The sequence below is a fragment of the Rattus norvegicus genome, chromosome 2, assembly GCF_021556685.1.
Source record: "Rattus norvegicus strain SHRSP/BbbUtx chromosome 2, alternate assembly SHRSP_T2T, whole genome shotgun sequence".
NCBI lineage: Eukaryota > Metazoa > Chordata > Mammalia > Rodentia > Muridae > Rattus > Rattus norvegicus.
This window is the reverse complement of record NC_141535.1, coordinates 63,064,285-63,088,700: the sequence shown is the minus strand read 5'-3', so window position 1 is coordinate 63,088,700 and position 24,416 is coordinate 63,064,285. Positions and strand designations below refer to the sequence as shown.

The window sequence follows — 24,416 nt, the reverse complement described above, 5'->3', positions numbered from 1 at the left end:
CACCATCAACAAAGGAGAGGAACCCGGCATATGTGGGGCTGGACACAAAGTCATGCTGGGAAAGACTGGTCCTTCTGAGACCAATGGACACAAAGTACTTTGCCGGAACCGGTTTAACACAAGTTAATGATTAGGCCAGTCTTGGGGGCTTTCTGAGACACAGTTCTGTTGCACAGCCTTGGCCACTGTGGACCCCTCAGTCTACTGTGTAGATCAGTCTGGTCAGGAGCACTGGCATCCTTCTCCTGCAGTCACTGACGCCTAGCACTGTTTTTTCTTTCCCTTTTTCTTTCTTTCTTTTTTTTTCTTTTTTGAGAGCTCTTGACTACAGAATCTTCTGCACTTCTTCAGGCATCAGTACTGACCACCTGAAGATATGATCCCATGGACAAAATAACCTTTAGCTTATCAGGCACCCAGTGAATTCCAGCTGAAGTCTTAACGTCTCTTTTGAACAAGGGCAACAGGCAACAGCAGCAGAGGCGCTGGCTAAGAGGAATGGGCTCACTGGGCCAGCTATTCTTGTTTGACAGGCTGCTCAGAGCAGCAAACATGAGAGCACTTAAGTTTTGTTCCTGCTTGCTAGCTTTCTCAGGAACAAAGCAAGGTATTATATTCTGGGTACACCATGAGAGGGTTATGAAGATAGGTCAGAGGTTATGGGGATTCATCAATGCTCAAAGGAAAAGGTACAAATAAATGTAGGAGAAGGTTATTTCTGCCAATTCTTCTGTTCTTAAGGATTCACTCAAAGGAGGAGAGCTGTAAGGAGTGGTTGACGCCTGTAATTCCATGCTCGGGAGGCTGAGACCAGAGGCTGCCAGAAGTTTAGGGCTAGCTTGGATTATACAGTGAGTTTCATGTCAGTCCCTGCAATGTTGCTTGCCCCAACCCTTCCCCATTTACTCGGCCTGCAATCCTCCTGTCCTCTGGCTCGAATCTTCCCTCCCAGCCTCTCCTAGAGCCAACATCACCTGCCACTGTCTATAAGAAGAGACAGCGAGGACATCAGAAAAGGGGTGCTTAGCTGTCCCAGTGGCTCCTTGACCCACAGGTACCAGTCAGCTCTGTGACTCTAGTCCAGCTCTCTCCAGAGGACAAGCAGGCTGCCACCAGGGGGCACAACACACCACAGAAAAGCTCATCTCTTTGCAGCAATCTTGCTCTACCAGAAGAAAAGATCAGCATCCATGCTGGGCTTCAGGGCAGCTAAGAGGGTGACATGGCAGGTCTAGTCCCCAGCAGCTGACACTGTCTCTAAGTACTGGCCATAGCTCACCTGCACCCCATCTTTCTCAGCTAGAACCTGAACTGGTAAGGCTCCTAGAAGCCCCGAGAATCAGGCGGGATAGGCAGGACAGTGATGGGAAAGAGAATGACATGCACAGGTGTAGCTCTGCCATCGCTCTGCTCTGAGAGCCTAAGGGATCTGAGAGACTCTGGGCTAGGTGACAGAATGCAGACCAAACCGTGCATCAGTTAGAGCACTCTGGGGCATGATAATCAGCAAAATCAGGAACAAATATGTCTTAAAGGGAAATAAGGACTTGTTTTATGTGGTTTAGGGTACTGGCTGGCAAACTCTAGTCCATGGGCCAAAGCTGGAGGGTGACAACTGTGGAAAACACTGGGACACAGCTATCCCACTGCAGTAGAGTAGGTAGTGCTGGGGACAGTACAGACCTTTACACGATGCTTGCCACTCTCAGTTTACAGGTTTATTAAGAAAAGTCTTGGGAGCTGGAGGGATGGCTCGGAGGTTAGGAGCACTGACTGCTCTCCCAGAGGTCCTGAGTTCAAATCCCAGCAACCACATGGTGGCTCACAACCATTTGTAATGAGATCTGATGCCCTCTTCTGGTGTGTCTGAAGACAGTGACAGTGTACTTATATATAATAAATAAATAAATCTTAAAAAAAAAAAAAAAAAGACAAGTCTTGGGCTAGAGAGATGGCTCAGTGGTTAAAAGCACTGACTGATTTTCCAGAAGATTCAGGTTTGGTTCCCAGCACTCACATGGAGGTTCACAACTGACTAGAAGCCCAATTCCAGGGGATCTGACGCCCTTTTTTCTGGGTTCTATATGCACCAGACACATATGTGGTAAACAGACAAATATTAGATAAAACACGCATGCATGTAAAATAGTAAAGTTTTTATTAAAAACAAAGACAAGGTCTTGCTATGAAACCTATAAACTGGCAAATGAGTGGTAACCCTTCCTAATCAACACCCCCTTATCTACCAGCCACACACGGAGACAGGTAAGAGGTGCAATTCCATGCATAGCAGCACAGCCACAGCCACAGCAGTCTCAGTGACATGTCTTATCAATAACCTGAGAACCACAGATCCCAACTGCAGGCCATAGGAAGAGGTAACACACCCACAGAGAGATTCATAAAGTGGCCTTTGTCCTCACATATACAGGATGGAGGAGCTGGTGGAGATGGGGGTGGGGTGGGGTTAAGACAGCACATCTTACTTTGAAACGTGATCCTTTCCGCTGGCCTTTGTCCAGTTTTGGCTTTTCCACATAAAGAGGGTTTCTGAGCAAAGTCTGTGCTTTGGGTTCAAACTGTACTGACCAATCCCACACGGTGAGCAGCGTCAAAGGCTTGCTTTGTGCATCCAGGCTCTCCCTGCCCTGCCAGAACAAGCATAGTGACGTCAGCACAGCTTCCAGGGACGGCTGGGAAGCAAACACTCATTCTCAGAAAAGACAGGCTTCAGGGAGAAGGCTCAGCCAGGGTTGACAACGAACGCTTGTGTAGGCACTGTGTTTCTCAAGGTAGATGCCCTTGGCAGGGAGGATGGTGGAAGGCCCATATTCCCAGTGGTCTATGTCAGCTCTGAGGCTGGGTTCCTTCCCAACCTTGTGAGTTAACCCCTACTTCCCATGTTTGACATATTTGACATCTGAGGAAACCAAGGCTAAGAGAACACAAGTGAACTGCCTGAGGGTATGAAGCTGGCAGGTTGCAAGGCTGTCACGGAACCCAGGGCTATCTAAGATGCCAGCTTCCACTGTTCCTGCTTCCTCCTCGGACTTGGCAATCTAGCAACTCGAAGTCCGTCACAAAGCAGGAGAGGGCTAGATGAAGGCACAGAGATGAACAGATACCTAGAGTACATAAGGCAATGAACAGAGGACATCTGCTCTACCTTCAAAAAGAGTAACTTTTAATTTGGCTTAATTCCCAAACTCCAAAATTTCCTTTTATCTTAATGCTTACAATATATATTCTTGGGCTAGATATTTATTGTGCTTCAAGCTTCATGTATGTATGTATGTATGTATATACATATACATAATGTATATATGTATATATGTATGTATATATGTGTGTATGTATATATATATTTATATATTCTTATGTATATTAAATATTTTCCTAGGAGGAATAGCTGGGATACCTTGAATACTTATGACTTTTAGAGTCACAGTTAATTAAGCATGGAGTCTGTGAGATGCAGCTTCTTTGGCACAGGGGTCTTTAAGAGGGACTCTTACCATGTTAGTATCTTTTTGATGAGGTGAATTGAAGAAGAAGGTGCTAAAAATAGGTATATACAGGCTATCTGACAGAACAGTCAGGTATGTCTCTGTGAACTCAAATGCCGGGGGATGCTGGTGCACCAGTTGCCAGACACAGTCCAAGAAAAGCAGGAACACAGGGACCTATGTGGAAACAAGACACACTACTTAGCAAGCCTACGTCCAGCAAGGCCTATCCTGAGCTCAGCAGACAGCCATCAGGAGCTTCTCAACCCTGTCTCTCTGACAGATAGACAACCTATTCCACGTGATGAACATTCTCAGGGAGACTATCTCCCTTGGTTAGCATCAGCATCTCAAGTACCACTGTGCCAGAGGTAAGTACCTAATAATGCATAACGTATCTGCACTAACACACAAGAGGCTGCAATTAGCTTTGGTGATAGAGAACACTAATTCTGAACTCCAATTAAGTGAACTACTTTTTTGTTGTTGTTGGGTTTTATTTTTGTTTTGTTTTTTTCAAGACAGAGTTTCTCTGTATAGTCCTGGCTGTGCTGGAACTTGCTCTATAGACCAGGCTGGCCTCAAACTCAGAGATCTGCCTGTCTCTGCCTCCTGAGTGCTTGTAATAAAGCCATGTACCACCACTGCCCAGCTAGTGAATTCTATCCTTCTTCAGAGAATTCAACTGCAAAACGAGGACATCATAATGACTATCACTTTACACTTTGTCAAGAAAAACAGTGTATGGGGGCATTCCTGACCTCCTCTCCCCCACCCCATGTTAACAGGTGGGGATGGTGCTGGAGACTCAGCAGGAGAATGTTCCCCTCTTTACCAATCAGAGAGGGTCTTGCAGGCAAAGGCAAAAGCTGCATAATGGGTTCCTACCCTACGTTCAAATGTGTTTTGTTAACTGGGTCCTCTTTTGACCCTGTTTCTCAGTTGTACTGCACTTATGATCCACCAGTGATTCTGTAACAAGGTAAGGCAAGAATGTGACAGTGTCTACCTTCTGTAAGAGTAGAGAGATGCAGGCCTCACACAGAACTGGTAAAAAGGTGGTAAGAATTATTGGATAAAAGGCCAGCTCTGCATCAGTAATATCACAAATCACAGCAGCCAGTTCTCCTTCAGAACTCCAGCATGTTGGTTCTTAACAGGCTTCATACTACACATTATGGAAAATACCATTAAGGCATTACGTATCCCAGGTTGGTCTCAAACTCATCACGTAGCTAAGGATGAACGTCAAGTTTAATCCTTTTGTGTCCATCTCCCAGGCTCTGGGATTAGAGGCATATATGTATGAGCTAAATATATGAACATCAAGTATACAAACCTCACTGTATAGTAAGGGCAAGGGATCTTAAGTGTCAGCAACCCTAAAGGGGGTGAGCACAGGCCTTCTTTTGGCTTCTTTCCCAACAAGATACAGATCCTGTCAGTCTCCCTTTGATAAGACATGCAAAAAAATCACATCTTTCCAAACAGTATCACCTCCTCTTTGCCTATCAAAGTATGTGTATCTTATTAGCCTTTCAAATTACTTCTTCCAAGTCCCTCTCAGACTAAGAAATGGTGGTTTCTCTTAAGTTTGATAGCATACAGAAGAGCATAGGTCTGGCCTGAAAGAAACTGAGTGACACAGTAACACAGGCCCAAGTATCCCCAGGAACCTGTCAAGCCCGGAAGAACAGGAGCCAAGGTGCTCTAGTCACACAGCACGCTAAGCCAGGCTGTTCTGCATCACAGACAAACATGCTGATTAGTTATCGAGAAAAGAGAAGCCACAATTCACACTAGTAGCATGTGTTTGTTCACTCTAAAGATGACTTAATCAGGTAAGGCTAGGTCCAATTTTCCTTTCACTAGAACCAAGGAATTTGTGTTGCTGTTGCCTAAAAAAAGGACACTACAATCCAGAGGCAAACTGCTTGTTAACTCAGGCAGGGATGTGGCTCTGGAGACATAAAACTGGTTGTGTTAGTATATGGCTCTAATCCCCATGCTTGGGAGATGGACACAAGGATTGAACTTCACCGTCATCCTTGGCTTCATAATGAGTTTGAGACCAGACTGGGATATGTAACACCTTGTCTAAAATAAAATAAAAAACACAAAACAATTCTCTGACAGAGAGGCTGAGCCAGTCGAGCCAGTCATGCAAAGGGAAGCAACCTAGGGTGAGTGGTGGTGCGTTCACAGAATCCCAGTTACCTGGGATGTTGAGATGGAAGACTCGAGTTCAAAGCCAACCTTAGACAATATCACCAAAAACCCAAACCCCAAACAACAAACAATGACAAGGAATAGAAAGAGAAGAGGCTGGGACTCAGGGCCTACTTCTCTAGCACTTCAAAGGCTCTAGCGGAGTGGGATTTAGCTCAGTGGTAGAGTGCTTGCCTAGCAAGCGCAAGGCCCTGGGTTCGGTCCCCAGCTCCAAAAAAAAAAAAAAAAAAAAAAAAAAAAAAGAAAAAAAAAAGGAAAAAAAAAAACCTACAAAGGCTCTAGCAATGGCTGGGACTGTCACAAGGAAAATGTACTCAGCTAAGTATACTTTCTGTGGTAAATTTATACACTAAATATCACTCTTTGCCGAGTTAAATTTAGAGAGATTTGAAGAGTTCTCTCTTCCTATTTTCTAAGTGTTACAAAACCAGTATTTCTCCTAGTATGAAACATATACACAAGCTTACTCTTACAAGTCGGAAAACTTTGAACATGCTCACTGATATTCTTTTGGCCCTGGAAGGATTTCATATTAAGCAATATGAAAAAGTCATTCAAAGCATCTAAAGTCATCCTGAGGTCAATGGGTCAGTTTTCTGGTGTCTGTGGAGTATACGCTTGTACCTGGCAAATGTACATCTAAGAACAGTGACCCAGTGAGAGGGAGTTTCTCCCCAGGACTGCAACAGTCTGCAGTGAGGACACTCACCTCCTCTTTGTCGCTCTGGTGGAGATGGTTACAGCGGTCCAAAAAAGAGTGGCCACCCATGACCCACTCCTTTTGGATGAGGCTCTGAAACCCAGTCCAGGTTCGACAGTGGGCATCCATCATCACTTGCACCAGAGATGATAGGAGGCAGCAGAGATCAGAAGCGTTCTCTTCTACAAGGGCCCAGCAGCAGCACCAAGGAGGAGGAGGACAGAGTGTTAAAGGAGCAATGTTCTCATTCCCACACAGCTCAATGGGGTTCCCAAGAGCAAGGTCTGTTGTTACTGCCTATAGACAAGGGCCAGTTGGGAGACAGACTGCTTATGGCTTATCAGGACAGGTCCCAGCCAGCACATAGGGGTGCTAAGCAAAGATCTGCTTACTGAACAAAGGCAGCCCTGAAAAATCAACTTTTAGCCACGGCACCCACAGGTGCCATACATAAATGAGAACAGTAGCATCTATGCACGATAGCCTGCCTACTTCCTTCCTTCAGGGGAGTCACCACTCACTGCTCCAGACTCAGACCCTTTTCTTCCACTCCCCATCCTTCTTGGATTGCTTTGCACTAAATGACCTTTTCAGCCACAAGCCTCTTTCCTGTTCTGTCTGAAGAGCACAGGCGCCTGCTTCTCCTTGCCAAGTGTACAGGAGGAATTCTTGATATTCCTCCATGTGCCCACCTGGAATGCACTTCATCTAACCCACAAGGCTAAAGCCTATTCACAGACTTGCCTAACACTGCTGACTCAGAGCAAAGGGAAGTACATCCAGTCATGCTTTCTTCTTAGAATGTGGGGATACTAAAGCCAGGTCTACATTTCCCATGGCTTCCTCTTTATTCCCCCTTTCCAAAAAGGTCCATCTCATGTTGCTTTTTTTTTTAAATTTTTTAATTAATTTTTATTTGTATGAGTACACTGTAGCTGTCTTCAGACACACCAGAAGAGGGCACCGGATCCCATTACAGATGGTTGTGAGTCACCATGTGGTTGCTGGGAATTGAACTCAGGACCCTCTGGAAGAGCAGTCAGTGCTCTTAACTGCTGAGCCATCCCTCCAGCCCCTCATATTGCTTTTTAAAAGTGTCCTCAAGGAAGATGGTGACAGTCCCGTCAAGACTGGAGAACTAGAGATGTAATCATGCTGTAAGCACTCTTTCTCCCTGTGCCCTAGAATCATAACACACTGAATCTTAGGCTTACACTCATCCCTAGCGACTGTGCGGCCACCATCTGGGGCTAATTTAAGTGTGTGTGTGTGTGTGTGAACATGCATGTGTGCAGGTGCACGTGGAGGCCAGGCCAGAGGAAACTCTGTGTGCTGTTCCTTAAGTACCATCTACCTTCCTCCTACCCTCAAAGACAGGGCTCGTCACTGGCCTAGTGTTCCCTGCCTCCTCCCCCCTAGTGCTGGGATCACAAGCACATGCTATGATGCCGGTTTTGTTCTTTGGTTTTCTTTTCTTTTCTTTTTTTTTTTTTTTGAAAAATTTATTTATTTACTTTGTTTATGAGTACACTGTCGCTGTCTTCATGCACACCAGAAGAGGGCATCGGATCCCATTACAGAGGGTTGTGAGCCACCACGTGGTTGCTGGGATTTGAACTCAGGACCTCTGGAAGAACAGTCAGTGCTCTTAACCGCTGAGCCATCTCTCCAGCCCTTTGTTTTGTTTCTTAATGAAGGTTCTGGAGATCTAACTTGGTGCATCCAAACCTACTAGCTGACTCGTCTTCTCTGTCCGAGAGAGATGTTTGTATCTGTCCCCTAGTGCTGCCAGTTTCTTCTAACAGCTCCATCTTGAAGGCAATCTGCCTCTTCTTCTGTGGATGGCACACTTCTGGGGACATGCCACATCCATCAGAACCAGATTGCACACTGCATGGCTCTGCAGTGGTGGATCTGGTTCTGGGCTCTTCCTGCCTCTCAGATCTCATCCCTCTTAACTAGCTATTTAGAATCCAAACACTACTCTTCCTGTAACTTATAAGAATATGCTTAAGGCAATGCTCCCAGCAGTTTGCATGTGTGTAGGAAGAAAACACAGACCGACTGCTGCACACGGAAGGTGTTTAAGAGCATGCAGGGCTAAGGTAATAGTACCAGGTGGCCCAGAAACCATGAAGAGGAATATTTTCCAATTTGCTTTAAGGGGTTCCAATAAGGCAAGCACCACAAGTGGTAAGTAACCACCGGGTGTGTGTGAATGTGCAGAGCTGGGCTAGAAACTAAGACCCTCTTAAAGCAAGCCAGGATGGTAGAACATGTCTGTACTTCCAGATAATTTTGAGGCTGAGGCAGGAGGATCACTTAAGCCCAGAAATTCGAGGCAGCATGGGCAATCCCATGAGATCCCATCTCCTAAAATCAAAGTGAAATAAAATCTAAAAGAGCAGGCCACAGCAGCAATCTCTGCCGCAGGTGGGTTTGTCCTCCTTTTACACTGAGTGGTTCCATCCAAAAGCAGAGCAAATACCCCACTGTGGAGAGGAGAGCCTCCGCCCACCACCTCCCTTTCCATGGCAACTGCAGAAAGCTGCCAGCACAGACAAGAACAGTAATCTAAACAGCTACAGTCCCCTGGGTAAAAGGGTGTCCCAAAGACCATCGGGTAAAGACACAGAGCAATTCCTTCTTGGGCTGTGAGTGGGTCTGCCAAGCTCCAAGTGAAAGGATTCTATGTAAACTGCACCACTGAAATCTGAGGCAAAGGATTACAGGTTATGGAAAAGGGAGGAGGGAAGGAAACAAATCTACTCTGCAAATTATATACACAGAAGCTGACTCTCGGTGAATGCGGTTGGAAACCTCCCCTCCTCGTGCTTTATTACCCAAGAGGAGGACGTTCATGTTCTGCGCTTCCAGGCATTCTATAATCTCTATTGCTCTCTTCAGGCAGCGTCTAAACGGGAGAGATGAGAACAGGAGCATTAGTTACTGAGTTTGGTGCTATAAAGAAGACATTTAGAGGCGTGTTAAATTGTTCTTTTATTTTTATTTTATTTCTTCATGCTAAAAAGCTAGAAAAAGAAATAACCATTTGCTGATACCCATCTGCCTATAAGAAGCCAATTATACTATACACAAGTACACAGACACACAGACACAGACAGACACACAAATTTATTCAAAGGGATAAAAGTGGTATCTTAGGATATCCATACTCTTATATGCACTGCAACATTTCTCACACTAGTCAAAACATGGAAGCAATCTAAGAGTTCACTGACAGCAGAACAACTCTGTGTGTGTGTGTGCGTGTGTGTGCTGGAACATTACTCAGCAGTAAAAAAGGACACTCCATCATTGCAGCAATATGGGAGGAACATGAACAAAAGACAGGTGCAGAAAGACAAATGCTGAACTCCACACACAGAACCTACAAACGTCCAAGTCTGACCTACCAGAGTGGAATGATGGCTCCCCACAGACAGCACAGACGGCAAGGGAGTAGTGAGCTGTGGCTGTGGTGCCATCATATAGAGCCATGTACAGATTAGCACACTGAGCTCCTCCCTGGGGAGTAGTCCACAGCACAGTGCTCACACGTGGAACTATGTTGCATCTCTAGCACCACCAACAAATACATGTGTAACTTCAATGTATAGACTCTCCATCCATAAAATATTTATGAAAACCACTGAGAACTGAGCATTTTCCTAAGGGAGTCAAGTCATGAAATCAACGTAAAGATGTCCGCAATCATATTTTCTCTTGTATTGGAATTTTTAGTTAGCATACCGAGTAACAGGAAGATTAGCAGACAGCCACTGTTTCTTGGCCATATTCATCCTCCATGCTACAACCCACCTCTCCCATTTCCTGGTCTCCTTCATGCCCCAAATAGTCATTCCTCCATGCTCATGAGATGGGGTTGGCAAGGGTGCAAGAAAAATGATATCTAGATTCAGCTTGAAATAAATGTACCTTACTTTGATACCCCCAATTCTCTTGTTTGTTCTTATTTCAGAACCACCGCCTCCCTTCATGGTTTCCCTTACACCTTTTCCTTCCTCTTAAAATGTACGTGACAAGGTCTCATGTAGCCATCTTCTGACTACCCCACCACCACCTCAAAGTACTGGTTTTCTTTTTGTTTGTTTGAGACAAAGTTTCTCTGTGTAGCCCTGGCTATATTAGAACTGCCCTCTGTAGTCTGGGCTATCCTCATACTCAGAGCCTCTCCAGTACTGGGATAAAGACATATGCTCCCACCTCCCAGCTAAGAGCCTGCATAAGATTCTGTCTGGACCTCTTATTTCACCTTTCAAGATCTCCAGGTCTACCCCTTTTCCTGCAAAGCACATCATGTCACCCTTCTTTACAGCTGACTAACTCTGGTATGTAGCTGTGTATATATATCCTAGATGATTATTGAAATACAAAGTCTTGTACAAAATGTAACCCTGACCTTGTTGGTAAGTCACAGCAAGACCAGTAACTAATTAAACTAGCACAGGGTGGACGGTCAGCTGAACATCAGTGTGGCTAAGGAGTTCTCGCTGTCTCTCTCTGCAGGCTGTTCTTTGGAGATCATAGTTCCCATGGAACTCTCTGGCTTGCCCCTGACCATGTGCTGTCCTCAGCCTGCAGCCCTGAGAATTCCCATTCCTACTCCTGCACAGCACTCGCTCCCCTGCCAAGACAGTCCACCTGAGGAGGGATGCTCAGCCTTACTGCACGAAGAAGGCTTCTCTTCTTTCATAGCATTTGATCTCAGAATTGTTAACTGTGACACACCAGGTATTGGTCAATTCCTCTACATCTCAGAATTAGACAACTGTACAACTCATGTGTAAAGCAATGGGTTGAAATACCTGATTATATCCAGCCAGCCGCTGCTTTCTAAGAGAGAAAACCACTTTACATCTGTGTCCCAAAATTCTGAACTGCTATCTGAAAAAGGAAAAACAAAACAAAACAGGAGACTTTAGGTTACTGTCCACAGCCACACCTGCCATGAAACACCCATGATGCCCGAGGCTGTGTAGCTCATGGGTCCCAAGTGAATGAAATAAAACACAACTGTAGGCTCACAGTCCTGGATCATATAGTAAAAGGAACTCAGTTACCATGTGTATCACATGCTGTGGTTAGAAGACTACAATGCTGCTTCCCTTAAGTGAACATAGTGTTCTATGTCAGTCATTGGGTGAGCCATGTCTATCATGCACGGACAGTTAAGTCTACACAGTGAAACCTCAATAGCAGCTGAACAATGCCTAAAAGAGTACAAAATGTGCCAAGAAGTCAGGTAGGAAAAGGTATCTCTAAGAATGACAAACCCTAGAGAAAAGACTAGTTTAAGAATGTGAAGGGGGCTGGAGAAATGGCTCAGTGGTTAAGAGCACTGACTGTTCTTCCTGAGGTCCTGAGTTCAATTCCCAGCAACCACATGGTGACTCACAACCATCTGTAATGGGATCTGATGCCCTCTTCTGGTGTGTCTGAAGACAGCTACAGTGTACTTATATATAATAAATAAATCTTAAAAAAAAAAAAAAAAAAGAATGTGAACAATTGAGCCGAGCTGTGGTACATGCTTTCAATCCCAGCACTCAAGAGGCAGGGTGATTTCTTGAGTTCAAGGCTAGCCTGGTCTACAGAGCTAGTTCTACGATAACCAGGGCTAGACAGAGAATAACAGGCCACAGAGTGTAACTAAGTCTAGTTTTCAGTTGTTACTAACAGACTGGGAGGGAAAACAAATGCACTGGAGTGGTTGGAATGTTTTTACATTTCTTATTAACCAAGTTGTTTTCCACTTTAAGAAACTGTACATGCTGAAGGAGGGTTAAAACATATTAAAGCATTAAAGCACTCCCAATTGTGGGGGGGGGGGACGCGGGGAGCACGGGGGTGTCAGTCAGGGAAAACCAACAAATCATTCATATTATAAATAAGCAGGAAGGGCAGTGGCTCCAGGCACTCCAAGGTTCAAACCCTGCTAAGATGCTCCCCACAGGGGAAACTGGCATGCTAGGGAAGGAGGTGGAAGAAGATGACCTCAGTGGAACCCTGGGGAGCATCATCATAGTGGTGGCTGGCACTCTGGACCTCTGCCTCCAGCCTCACTTTGCTTGACAGTAACCCTGGAGTCAATAGCTCCTGTCACCAACATCTGCTTTCCCCAGGTCCATTTGACAGAGATTTTGCTCAACATTCTCTCACCTATCAGAAACAGCTGCTTAAATTTACAGTATGAACTCTGGATCTCCTGTAGGGAAAGGAAGTTGCTTGACAAGTCTTCCGTTTTAACCATTTCGTAGGGTGGCCTGTGGATAGTCTTGTAAATTCTACGTGTCAGAAAGGAACATGAGGTTAGGAACACGAACGTGAATTTGGAGAGCTTGTTTGCCACGGACATGAGCCACTCACTGTCTGTGTGAAGCACCCTGCAGCTGCCCACTCATTAAATCCACACTCACGAGAGCCAGCACATGTGGAAATGGAGGTCATGTTTGGGTTGAAGCAATCTAATTACATAACCTACCCCTTTTGAGGTTTTACATTATGTACTTTGACTTTATCTTACTTGTTTTGGAGGGCTAGAGAGACAGCCTGTGGGGAAGAGAACTTGATGTTCTTTTGGAGGACTGAGGTCTGGCTCTCAGTAGCTCACAATCACTTGTAATTGCAGTCCCAGGGGGTTGGGGATTTAGCTCAGTGGTAGAGCACTTGGCTAGCAAGCGCAAGGCCCTGGGTTCGGTCCCCAGCTCCGAAAAAAAAAAAAAAAATTGCAGTCCCAGGGAACAGGCACAAATGGTGCACAGACACACACACAGGCAAAACACCCAGACACATAAAAACAAATGAATAAAGAAACTTATACTCTACATAATAGAACAGTACTGTGGTGTGCCTGCCCCGTGACCTAGACTTGATGGGGGGTTAGCATTACAACCACCATGTTGCTCCTCCACCCCGCCTAACGCTTCTGTACTGCTCTCCTCCAAGAGAATTAAAGTGAGCGTTATACGCTGACTCCCAACACAAAGCTACCTCCAGGTAAGCAAAATGGACACACTAGTGAGAACCATACCACAAGCTTCTTATAGAACAGAAACTAAGTGGGACCAGAAAAAAATGTACAACAAATACTGACCCATCCAAGAAGCTCTTCTGAATTTGCAAAGCACTGTCATCCTGTTCTTTGGGCAGTGCTGACATTTTCAGAAGGGCACTTCCATTGTGACAGGACCAACACCAGATCTACAGAAATAAAAGAGAAAAACGTTTACTGGATGGAATATTCAAAACCCAAAAGGAGACAGGTGAGTTTAACATTTATGGTCAAACAGAGACATTTATAATCCTAAACAAACTGACTAGATACAGTCAACGAAAAAAAAAGAATTACTCCTAAAAATTAAAGAAAATGGGACTAGGCAGTCAGACTCAGACTCAGGCTTGTTCCCAGTTTAGCATCCACCTTCACTTGCTTTATAGCTGGTGACTTACACGGTGTCCGCAACCATGGTGTCTAGCAGCCATTGCTACTAGAAGGACAGTAGCTACTGTGGTGGTGCAGCTTGTATGCCAGGCACTTGGCATGAATTAACTCCCTAAATTCTCACGGTCACGCCATGTGATAAGTATGGTGATTAGCCCCAGTTACAGCAAGGATCTGAAGTTCAGAAAGACCAAAGGACTTCTTCACATGTACAACAGTAGCTACCGTCTGACTCTGCAGGTTGTGCTACCTCATGGCAAATGGGCAGCTCGGTTCCCAGCACAGTGCTTGGGGGAAGACGATGAAGCTATCTCACAGCGAATCTGAAACTCCCAGAGGGAAGGCATGATGACATAAAGATGACCGCTCTACCTCAGCTCTTCAACAGCAAGTACTATATGGGGGACAGTGGGAGGAATGGACTTGGAGGAACAACCGAGGGAGGGAGGGAGGGAGGGAGGGAGGGAGGGAGGGAGGGAGGGAGGGAGGGAGGGAGGATACATAACTGAAAGACAGGCCAAGGTGCCTGCATGGTTTTGTTATTTGGAAATGACCCAGAGCAAAGGAGTGTGCCTTGGTGCCTTGGGTAGCTGCACCAGCAAAGCTTCTGTGTGTGGCCACAGGTGCTGTAGTGGCTGTCCAGCCCTTACTCTGCCGACCACGTCAACCCCGAGTCACGTAGTGTTGGGAAGAAAACATTGGGGGGTGTGGTCAGGCAGCCGGCTAGGCAAGATGCTTGCAGCAAAGACTGACAGCCTCAGTTCAACTGCTGGGACCTACATGACAGAAGAAGAGAACAGTCTTCTGACCTGTATACACATTACAGAATGAATGGATGAATGAACGGATGGATGAATGAATGAGTAAATGGACAGATGGATGGACAAATAAAATGCCAGTTTTTCCTCATACTAGGCACCATTCAGCACCACCTGCCAGGAACAAACCATACTTTAGATAAGGGAGCAGCTGCCTGGGCAGGAGCTAGAGAACAGCAGGGCAATCCAGGAGCTGCTCTGCACACAGAGAAGCAGAAAGAACTGTCTTGAGGTTCAAGGGGAAGAGGATGAAATTGACACTGGGTGCACTGGGTGCCCAGTGCCACCAATACATCACCGTACAGCACCAGGGGGCCTCTGAATGAGAAACTATGTGTTCAGGAGAGTGGACTGCTGCTTTTGACATGGGAAATGATGTCAACTAGAGTGAGGGCCAAGGACTGCTTTAGCATCTGTCCCCCACAGAGCAACTCCCCTTCTAGAGCCAACCTGAACTTGTACAAGACAGCGGTACTCACACTAGACAAATGAGGGGTGCTTTGCCGCTTACTCCCTCCCTACCGTGACAGGAAGCAACATGCAGAAATGACTGCAGGCTTCTATGCCTGCTGCTGAAAGGACAGAGTAGTGTCTTGAATACTTAAGCAGCCATGCCTACTAGCTGGCACAGCTTACTTGGATGCATATGGAGGACACTCTTAGTCATGACTGGATGACAGTATCCAAAAAATGAGACGTCTCTAAGCATTTTAACTTCTTATTTGTGGGGGAAAAAGAGAGGAGGAGGCAGACCTTTCTTATTTTTCAGTTGGGACATATGTAACGATAACCCAAGGCACAAAGGGACAGCTAGTTACTGTTCTTTATTTCAAAGAGTGAATCTATACAAGCAACCTGGCAAAACTGGCAAGGATGCGAATGACCTGACAACCACACAGGTGACCAATGCACAAGTCAGCGCAGGAACAAACAGAAGAGGGTTAGCAGGCACAGCTGCAACCCAACACACATGGCGAGGCCCGCATCAGAGCCCAGCATCAAATAAAGGGAAAGAGAGCTAGGCAGAGAGAGGAGGGGAGAAGTCTGACTACTATATCAGCTCCGTCCTGTGTGGTATCTTACTGCTGTCCATGTGCACTCCACTAAAGATGTTAGAACAGTGAATACTACCTTCCTAAAGCTCCTAACAGATGTTTCTTAGGTGAAAGTTTTCTATGTCTCAGCCCCAAGGCCTGGAGAGGACAGCTGTATCTAGATGTCCCATGTATAGGGATGGAGGAGGAGTTTTATTCCCACCTGTGTGACTATTTATTATCCTTTTCTGTTTCTTCCCACAGAACACACCACACCCTTTTCTACATTTCTCCATGAAGGTAAAACCCTCATTTTTATTCCTCCCTAGCAAGTGTACTTTTCCAAGTGTACTACTCACTGTTCTGAGACCCAAGGCCCTTGTGGGAGGCCACAACACCACGGTATTTTCCACTGTGGTGACATGTGTACTGGAGGCACAGTAGGAGTGCATGGTGACCCACTGGTGGCTCAGCACTAGTCAAGGCATGACTGCCCAACTTCACTGCTTAGTAATAAGTTACTACAAGTAGGAAAACTGGCTGAGTCACTTGAGCATGTCCCCAAGTAAGGCCCAAGTGCTGACTCAGTGGATAAAGTACTTATTGGACAAGCCTTTTGACTAGAGTTCAATCCCCAGATCATGATCAAAGGTAGATGGGGCAAACCAGCTCCACAACGCTTTCCTCTGACTTCCACATGTATACTGTGGCATCCATGCCCCCATCCCCACTAATAATAAAAAATTTTAAATGAACAACTTTACAATCTTGATCACTATCATAAAATGTCTGTCCCACCGAGTTGGGAGTGCCTTTGACAAAAATTGTGCACGTTTAGATTTTGGAGGACTGGCTCTTTTAGTATTGAAGGAGCTAGGCAAGCTGCCATGGAGAAAAGCACCCACCAGTTCTTCTAGCTGTGATGCCCACAGACCACAGTAACGACCAGCCCAGAGGATAGTGCCAATGAAGCAACTTCACCACTTTACCTGGGGTAAGCAGCTGCTATCTATGGACTTGTAGTCTAAGTACTTATGTGTGTGAGCCCATGGATACACGTAGCTCTCACGCTTCATCAAAGAAGCCTCTGCTTCTAGAAGATGGTGAGTACTACAGAGATCCACAGCGGGGCAAATGCAGAGAGCAGTGACCGGGGTGCCTGACCCTAACTGACACATTTACAACAGGAGAAAAATTTAAGAACTAGGGGATCAGGACACCTGCTGGGAAATAAATTGTCTTCAAGACTTGATGAGGAAGCTGCACCCATGAAACCTCAACAATGTGGTTAACTGCCTTGAAGAGACCTGCATAATGAGAATACCAGCTGGCATGCCAATGTGGATGGAGTAGACTTCACAAGCCCACAAGCCTAGATGAAGAGCTCTGTGCAATCAATGGAGGCTGAGAGGGAAAAATCAACCTTCTCCAAGGATGGTTCCTGATAGGTCATCTAATTCTAAGGGGTCAGCCATCAACTCGTGTAAAAAAAAAAAAAAAAAAAAAACTAAATGGACTCAGTAGATTGTGTGTGTGTGCATACATATGAATATATATATATACATATATATATTACATACACACAGAGGCATTTACACATGTAATAATTATATGTCATACAATTATACTGTGTAATAATTGAGGAAGAGGTAGGGAGGGACATGGGAACAGTTGAGAGAGGGAAGAGTAAAGTGATGTAAATACAGTGCTCATGTGTGAAGCACCCCCAAAAGTTAAATTTCTAAAAAAATTCACAAAGCGAATAAACAGTTTATCACAGAAAGCAATTTATAAAATGTTGCCAATGGGGTAGGGGATTAAGCTTTAAAGCAAAAACGTAGGAATGCGAAAAACTAGAATATGACCTCATGAAGAGCTTCCTATTGGTACTCTTCTGAGAAGAGGATATTACTGAAGCGTCCATATCTACATGTATAACCCACAAGCCAGAATTTCCAAGTGTGTAACAGGACAAAATGTATCCTTTAAATTCCACTCAAAGTATAAGACAGACTGGTGGATTTTAACAACACAAAAGGAACAGTTCCTTGTGTTTTCAAAGCCCTTACTGTGGTCGGTCACCTTTGAGAAACAGTTACAGACCACGTTCTGGCTGCTGTCAAATAACACAATTCTCAGTCCAGCCTGTCTATGCCTCCCTTTCCAAACGCACGCCTGAAGCTGGAGTTTCTCTGTGTTCTTTAACAACAGGCTGACTAAAAGAATCCAGCTGTCTTCTACTTCCAAATGCAAAACAGTGCTATTACATCTGACTGCTTTAGATAGTTACTTCCCATAAAAGTATGTTTCCTACAATGATAACACATTTCTTACATTTTTCCACTAAAATTCAATTTGAAAAAAAAAAAAAACCAACAGGGTCTCACTCTGTAGTCTACACTGGTCTAAAACTTAAGGAATGCATGCTGGCCTCGAATTCACGGCAATCCTCCTGGTTCAACCAGTGCTGGGATTACAGGCATGAGCCATCACACCCAGTTTCAACTGGAATTTCTAAAATGACACAACCCACATAAACAACACTCTTTCACAACCACAATAATTTTCAAGAGTGTAAAGGTAAGCATGGAAACGTCAGCTGTCGATCTAGGGCTAAAAACTGGTGGAATGTGATCCAACAATATCCCAGAGAACATTTTTTTAAAAAAAGTCTCCAATTTAACCATGTCTAGTTGGAGATCAGATAGAACTCACATAGAAATCTGCATCTCTGGCTTCCTCTAAAAAAAATCTGGCCATCTGGCAGCATTCAGTTAACAGTGCTACAGGCTGGTGCTGAAGAGCTGGCCTTCTGGGCCAGGCGGAGGGACTCTGTGTCTGTAGGGCCATATTCACTCCCTGCCCGGCCTCCCCTCCGTAGGCCCTGGGAATGGGATGGTGTTTCACCATCTCGGCTCACATTCAGGATTCTTCTGGCAAAGCAGCCTTGTGTAGTACACAGCAGGTGCTTATGATTCTGATTCCTTACTAAATTCCCAGAGGCCTGGCAACTCTGTCAACAATTAGAAGTCGGGTGCCATCTGGTTGTGCTTTATTAGGTCAGTGACATTAAAGACAGCTCCCATCCCCTCCTATTCTGTCTGTGTTTCATGCTGTCTTCTAGGAGAAGCCTCAGCTATGCCCAGACCAAGATTAACAGAGCTGGCCAAAAAGAATCTTACATTCCACTACAAGTAGTGTGTCAGCTCAGGAGCAAAATGATTTAAGTGTTAAAGCAGGCCTGTTAACCTAGTAAAGTGTCTCAATGTCTCTGTAAAATTTCAAGAGCATTTGTGATGACTTGAGACTTGCTCCAGGGAGCCTCGTGTTTAGGAGGCTGCTTAGGGCCCCCGTGGTATCTTTGGATTACTCCTACACTTAGACACTGGAGCACTAAGCAAGGGCTAGCTTTGCCTCTGCGTGTGCATGTGCCTGCCTGTGTGTGTTCCAGGTGTACTTACTGGTATGCCACGGCCCTGAAAACGCTTCACATCGTCTTCGAGAAGGGGAGTAGGGACAACAAAGTATGCCGGCAACCTAGAAGCAAGAGATAGATAGTGTCAGCTTTCAGACAGATACTTAATTCACAAAATAGGTAAACACTCACACTGAGGAAGAAACAAGGTGTTACACCAAGGACCGTGCTTCCCTTGAGACCCAGCTCAGGTGAACTGCTATCCTTGGGCCGCTGACAAGCACTGTGATCAGATAGGTTAGGAACCTGGATTCCAGCCCTAGCCCTGTCTATGATCTACACAACCCTGCCTCTGCTGACAAGGGAGGTAAGTTGATCTGCCCTCCTGAGCCACTGTCCTCTTTTACAAAATGAGGAAGATGGGGACCTGGGGACAGCTCTACAACAAGAGCCCCTGCCTAGCATGTACAAGGCCCTAGATTTGATCTTTAGCACTGAAAAGGGAGGAGACTGGAAAAATGAGATATCTAAAAATCTATGTCATCCAAATTCTCATCAAAGAGTAAGAGCACAAACGTCTGTGCTGCTTATAATTACACTAAACAAATATGAGACATGGTAACCGTGACTGCTACCCATCTTATCACACACTCTGAAACAGGCATGACGGCTTGACTTTAATCCCACCTCTTAGTAGGCAAGATCTCTGTGAGTTCAGGGCCAACCTGGTCTACAAAGTGATTTCTAAGACAGACAGGGCTACACAGAAAAACCCTGTATCAAAACAACACAAAAACAAAACAACAAAAGGAGAAAGACCCAGTCTCAAAAAAAAGTTCTGCTAACAACTGACGTTTGTGAGTGCTCCTCTGTGGCAGACACTTCCCCAATCCATCACGTGAATGACTCAACCCAACACCTCTGTCAGGTATGTAATGCGATTATTCCCATTTACAGATAAAGAAAGTGGGAGACTAAGACACTACACTGACTGAGGCTCCTCCTGGGTTACACTGTTGAAATGCAAACTTCTTCTTTTTTGTTTTTTTTTTGGAGTTGCACTGTCTTTATTGTAAACTTGCATAGTACATTGATTGTGTACGCTTTTAAATAGAGCAGGGCAGCCCCTACGGAACCACCCCCTTGTGTGGGGCATTTAAGGCTGGTTTACTCTGAGTAGGGAGCCGGGACCAGAGTGCTGCCTGGGAATTAAAAAGAACCGTTATCTGATCAAGCAGAAGTCAGGGAGCGGAGGGATCTGAGTCCATCTGAGAATATTGGAAGGAGAGCTAACTGGGCTCAAAGGAAGCATACGAAGAGGGTAGAGGGACTCGCTGATGTCAGGAGACAGGAATCAGGAGCAGAAATGCAAACTTCTTTGGAAAGTCATTTGATGATGTTTTGCTGGGTCAAACTCATGAAGGAATGTTTTCTTGAAGCAAGAAAACACTGAAGAGAGGATATTCTGCTAAAGCAAACACGTGAAAGGACACATGAAGGATTCTTTGCTAACAACATGTATTGGTCCTCCTTACATTGCGTAGTTGAGCTCAATTTGTGGGGCCTCTGAAGACTTGGGCTGATTGGATGCACATGCTGAGGCAAGACACGTAAAAGACACGTGATGTTTGGAGGGTATAAATGGGACTCCAAGGAGTGATAGAGTCAGAGCTTGGCTTTCTGTACCAACACTGTGGGTCTCACATCTTCACTGATCTTCACTTCCCTGGGAAAGGCATAGCCAAGAACTCCTGGCATCCCTCCAGGTCTCTCCTGCAGACTGGCTGAGGCCTGGTTGTCTCTGCTAGGTCATGTCACCACTGTTGCTAGCCTGACTCTACAGAACTGGACTCCAGGAAGTGTTTGTGAGTTGATCAAGCTGCTGCCGCCTGCTAACCTGTGAACTGCCAATTTCCAGATAACACAGACAGGATTTGCTCCAAAGAATCTTTCTAAACAGGTCCTCACCCCCTCCCTCATCCTTTCTTTTCCATTACCTCTGATGGGTAGTAGGCTACAAGGGAGGTTACAGTGTTTAAGAACCATCATTAAAAATAAGGTTTGAAAAATTTAAGTTACACATTGTGATACTGTTATCTACAGGAGAAACATCATCTTTACAAGAATAAGCCTGCTAAACAGAAGAACACGAGAAAGCTAGATTTTTCAAAGTTCCAGGGATCAAGAATACATGAGCACACTGGCTCCTGGTCATAAATAAAGCCTCCTGAGACAGAAGACACCTGTTGGCTTTGTTGTAATGGAAAGTAATCAGATGGTGTTTGCATATACACTGCATGTTTGACTCTACTTGGTCAAACAGAGTCACAGATAAGATTAACTTCAAAATGAATTTTTATGTGTATGAATGTGTACCTGAGAGTGTGTCTGTGCACCATGTCCATGCAAGTGACCTCAAAAACCAGAAGAGGGTGTTGGATTCCCTGGATGTAGAGGTACAGACACAGTCTACAGTAGAGTTGTGAACTACCATGTGGTGCTGACAACCAAACCCCAGTCCTCTATAAGAGCAGAAAGTAGTCTTATCCACGATCCATCCCCTAGGCCCATGGAAAGATGGATCTCTCAAGTTAGAGATGAGAACACAATGACTGAGCCATTCATCAAGTCACAGAAGGTGGACCTAAGTGTGAAGTACCACTAGGGGTTGTGGTCAAACTCCACTGTGGGAAACAATTAGCAAAGAGCTTGATTTCTTCAAGAAAAAGATGATGGTGGTGGGGGAGTCTAACACTTAAGAAACCCATCAAGAAATGCAAAAAAATGACAAAAAGGCTACTCAATCTTTATTAACAATAACTTAAAAAAATCTTATAAAAGCCAGTTAAGAATCAGTGCACTTGGGGTTGGGGATTTAGCTCAGTGGTAGAGCGCTTGCCTAGCAACCGCAAGGCCCTGGGTTCAGACCCCAGCTCCGGGGGGAAAAAAAAAAAGAATCAGTGCACTTGAATGATCCTAGCAGTTGAGTGGCCATACTGGGATACAGGGTAAAACCCTGTCTCAACACAGACACAGACACACAGACAGACAGACAGACAGACAGACAGACAGACAGACAGACAGACAGACAGACACACACACACACACACACACACACACACACACACACACACACAAAACTTCCTTCCATCCCCAAGCCAAATCAAATCCTGGAGAAATTTGAAATACTAATCAGATATCAAAGAAACAGTGTGAAAGGGCATAACAAAGGCCTGTAATGCCAGGGAGTAGAGGTAGAAAGATCTCTGTGAGGTCAACCTGGTCCTCATAGAAAAAGTATAATGTTTTCATGCTGTGCTTATTAAAGACAATCCCAGTCCTTTGTTCTTTGGAATATATACTAAACATAAATGAAATGGACTTTGATTGTTATTTTGTCATATCCACCCCCCCCCACCCCCCGGAGCTGAGGACCGAACCCAGGGCCTTGCTCTTGCTAGGCAAGCATTCTACCACTGAGCTAAATCCCCAACCCTGAAATGGACTTTGAAATTCATTTCCAAACAATGCAAAGGGGAAACAAGTGGGTAGATGTACAAAGAACACAGGGTTAGCTATGAATTAATCATTGCTATACCTGAGTAAATGGATAAAAGGAGGTTTGACATACATTCTTTTTCTATAATGCTTCAAAATTCATATTAAAGAAACCTTGAGCATAATTTTAACGATTCATTTTTCTATGTGTATGTGCTGGTCTGTGTGATTATACGCCACATGTGTTTGGGGGCTAGTGGCCAGAGCATAAGGCAGTTGGATTCCTGGGGCTGGAGCAATAGGCAACTATTAGAGTAGCCAGACACAGGCATAGGACACTAAATTGGGGTCCTCTAGAAGAGCAGAAAGTGCTCATAGCCCCTGTATGAGAGTTGTAAAAGGACAAAGATCCTATGAGACGCTGACGTATGCCCAGGCCTGTGAAGCACTGCTCACAGGTAAGGCCCCCAAGTCACTTTCACAGCCCTATCATCATCTTGACTTCTGAAACTCTGACATGCTAATACTTTCTTACACATTTGCCTGAGTACAGAGACAGTAAGCTAACCTTTCTTTAGGGAGTCACTAAAGTAAAAACATTTCAATAGATCAATGGCTTTTAAACTCAAGATGCCCATTAAAAGCACAGGGAAGGATTAGAAAATTACCAAAGCCCAGCCTTGGCCCCGTGATTCCAAATCAGAAGCTCAGAGCTATCCAGGAAAGCAGAGGGATTAAGCTGCTGTTCTGGAATGCCCTGCTATGAGGGTACAACAGTTAGCCTCTCGGCACCTGCCCAGTGACACCTGTGTTCCGACAAGCTGTGAGGACTGAGATATCTGAATGTGGGAAACACGGACTGAATAGTACTGTCCAGACAGGCCACCATTCTAATTCCACCTGAGAAGTGCTCAGCTCCCTCTTTAATACACATACTGTACTACTGCAGTGGGCCCCTGGTCCTGGAAAGGTTTGTATGCCTTCCCTGTCTAGTAAGATTGAATATTCTACAATGTTACCACCCTAGTTAATTTCACCCTATACAAAGGTTGACACAAAAACATTTAAAAAGTCAGACAAGGGCTGGAGAGATGGCTCAGAGGTTAAGAGCACTGACTGCTCTTCCAGAGGTCCTGAGTTCAATTCCCAGCAACCACATGGTGGCTCACAACCACCTGTAATGGGATCTGATGCCCTCTTCTTGTGTGTCTGAAGACAGCCACAGTGTACTTATATATAATAAATAAATCTTTAAAAAAAAAAAAAAAAAGGTCAGATGGAATGTCTGGCAGGCTAGGAGATTTTGGCCTCTGTCCATGAGCACTGAGCACCACACCAGGTACAGGATGGAGGGTGTGCTCTCCTGTCCCTCAGCTCTGGTAGATCCCAGGCAGTCTTCAGAGACTATGAGCAATTAACTCTCCCTCTTCAAAACAGTCACCTGAGGCCCCAGGAGAGTTCTGAGTGAAGAGCTTTTCTCTGCTGCTACGTTATGGAAGCTGGGCAATCCACTCAGGCACCGCATAGTGTGGGAAGGGTAGCCCAGGGCAGAGCTACATCATGCTGTGTCTGCATTGTTCATGGGTCTCTCTGTAAAGCACACACCCCACAACGCTATAAACCTTCTTGTTTCTCAGCAAAGTACAAAGAAGTCAAGATTTAGGAGTGAATTAAAAAGAGAAACAATAGGCCATGGCACCAAACAGTCAGATCTGATGATGCTACAGCTTCTCCTTCTGATCCAGACCAAC

The 24,416-nt window shown here is 45.1% G+C and overlaps 1 protein-coding gene and 1 long non-coding RNA gene across 10 annotated transcripts in view; both read right to left on the bottom strand.

Annotated features, from left to right (window-relative positions):
• Mtmr12 (myotubularin related protein 12) overlaps positions 1-24,416 on the bottom strand; it is a 72,034-nt gene that overhangs the window by 5,421 nt on the left and 42,197 nt on the right. For 7 of the 9 annotated variants that reach the window (XM_087621765.1, XM_087621771.1, XM_087621768.1 and 4 more), the window contains 8 exon segments: positions 19,214-19,289; positions 13,553-13,659; positions 12,619-12,743; positions 11,265-11,343; positions 9,279-9,349; positions 6,445-6,617; positions 3,516-3,683; positions 2,487-2,648 (listed from right to left, as the gene is read on the bottom strand). In XM_087621765.1, coding sequence (XP_087477891.1) covers positions 2,487-2,648; positions 3,516-3,683; positions 6,445-6,617; positions 9,279-9,349; positions 11,265-11,343; positions 12,619-12,743; positions 13,553-13,659; positions 19,214-19,289 — 961 coding nt within the window. 9 annotated transcript variants of the gene reach the window in all.
• Positions 21,521-23,930, bottom strand: LOC147996122 (uncharacterized). Its single transcript, XR_015674221.1, has 2 exons — positions 22,674-23,930; positions 21,521-22,046 (listed from the first exon to the last, which is right to left on the bottom strand). It is a non-coding gene; the product is annotated as an uncharacterized LOC147996122 (long non-coding RNA).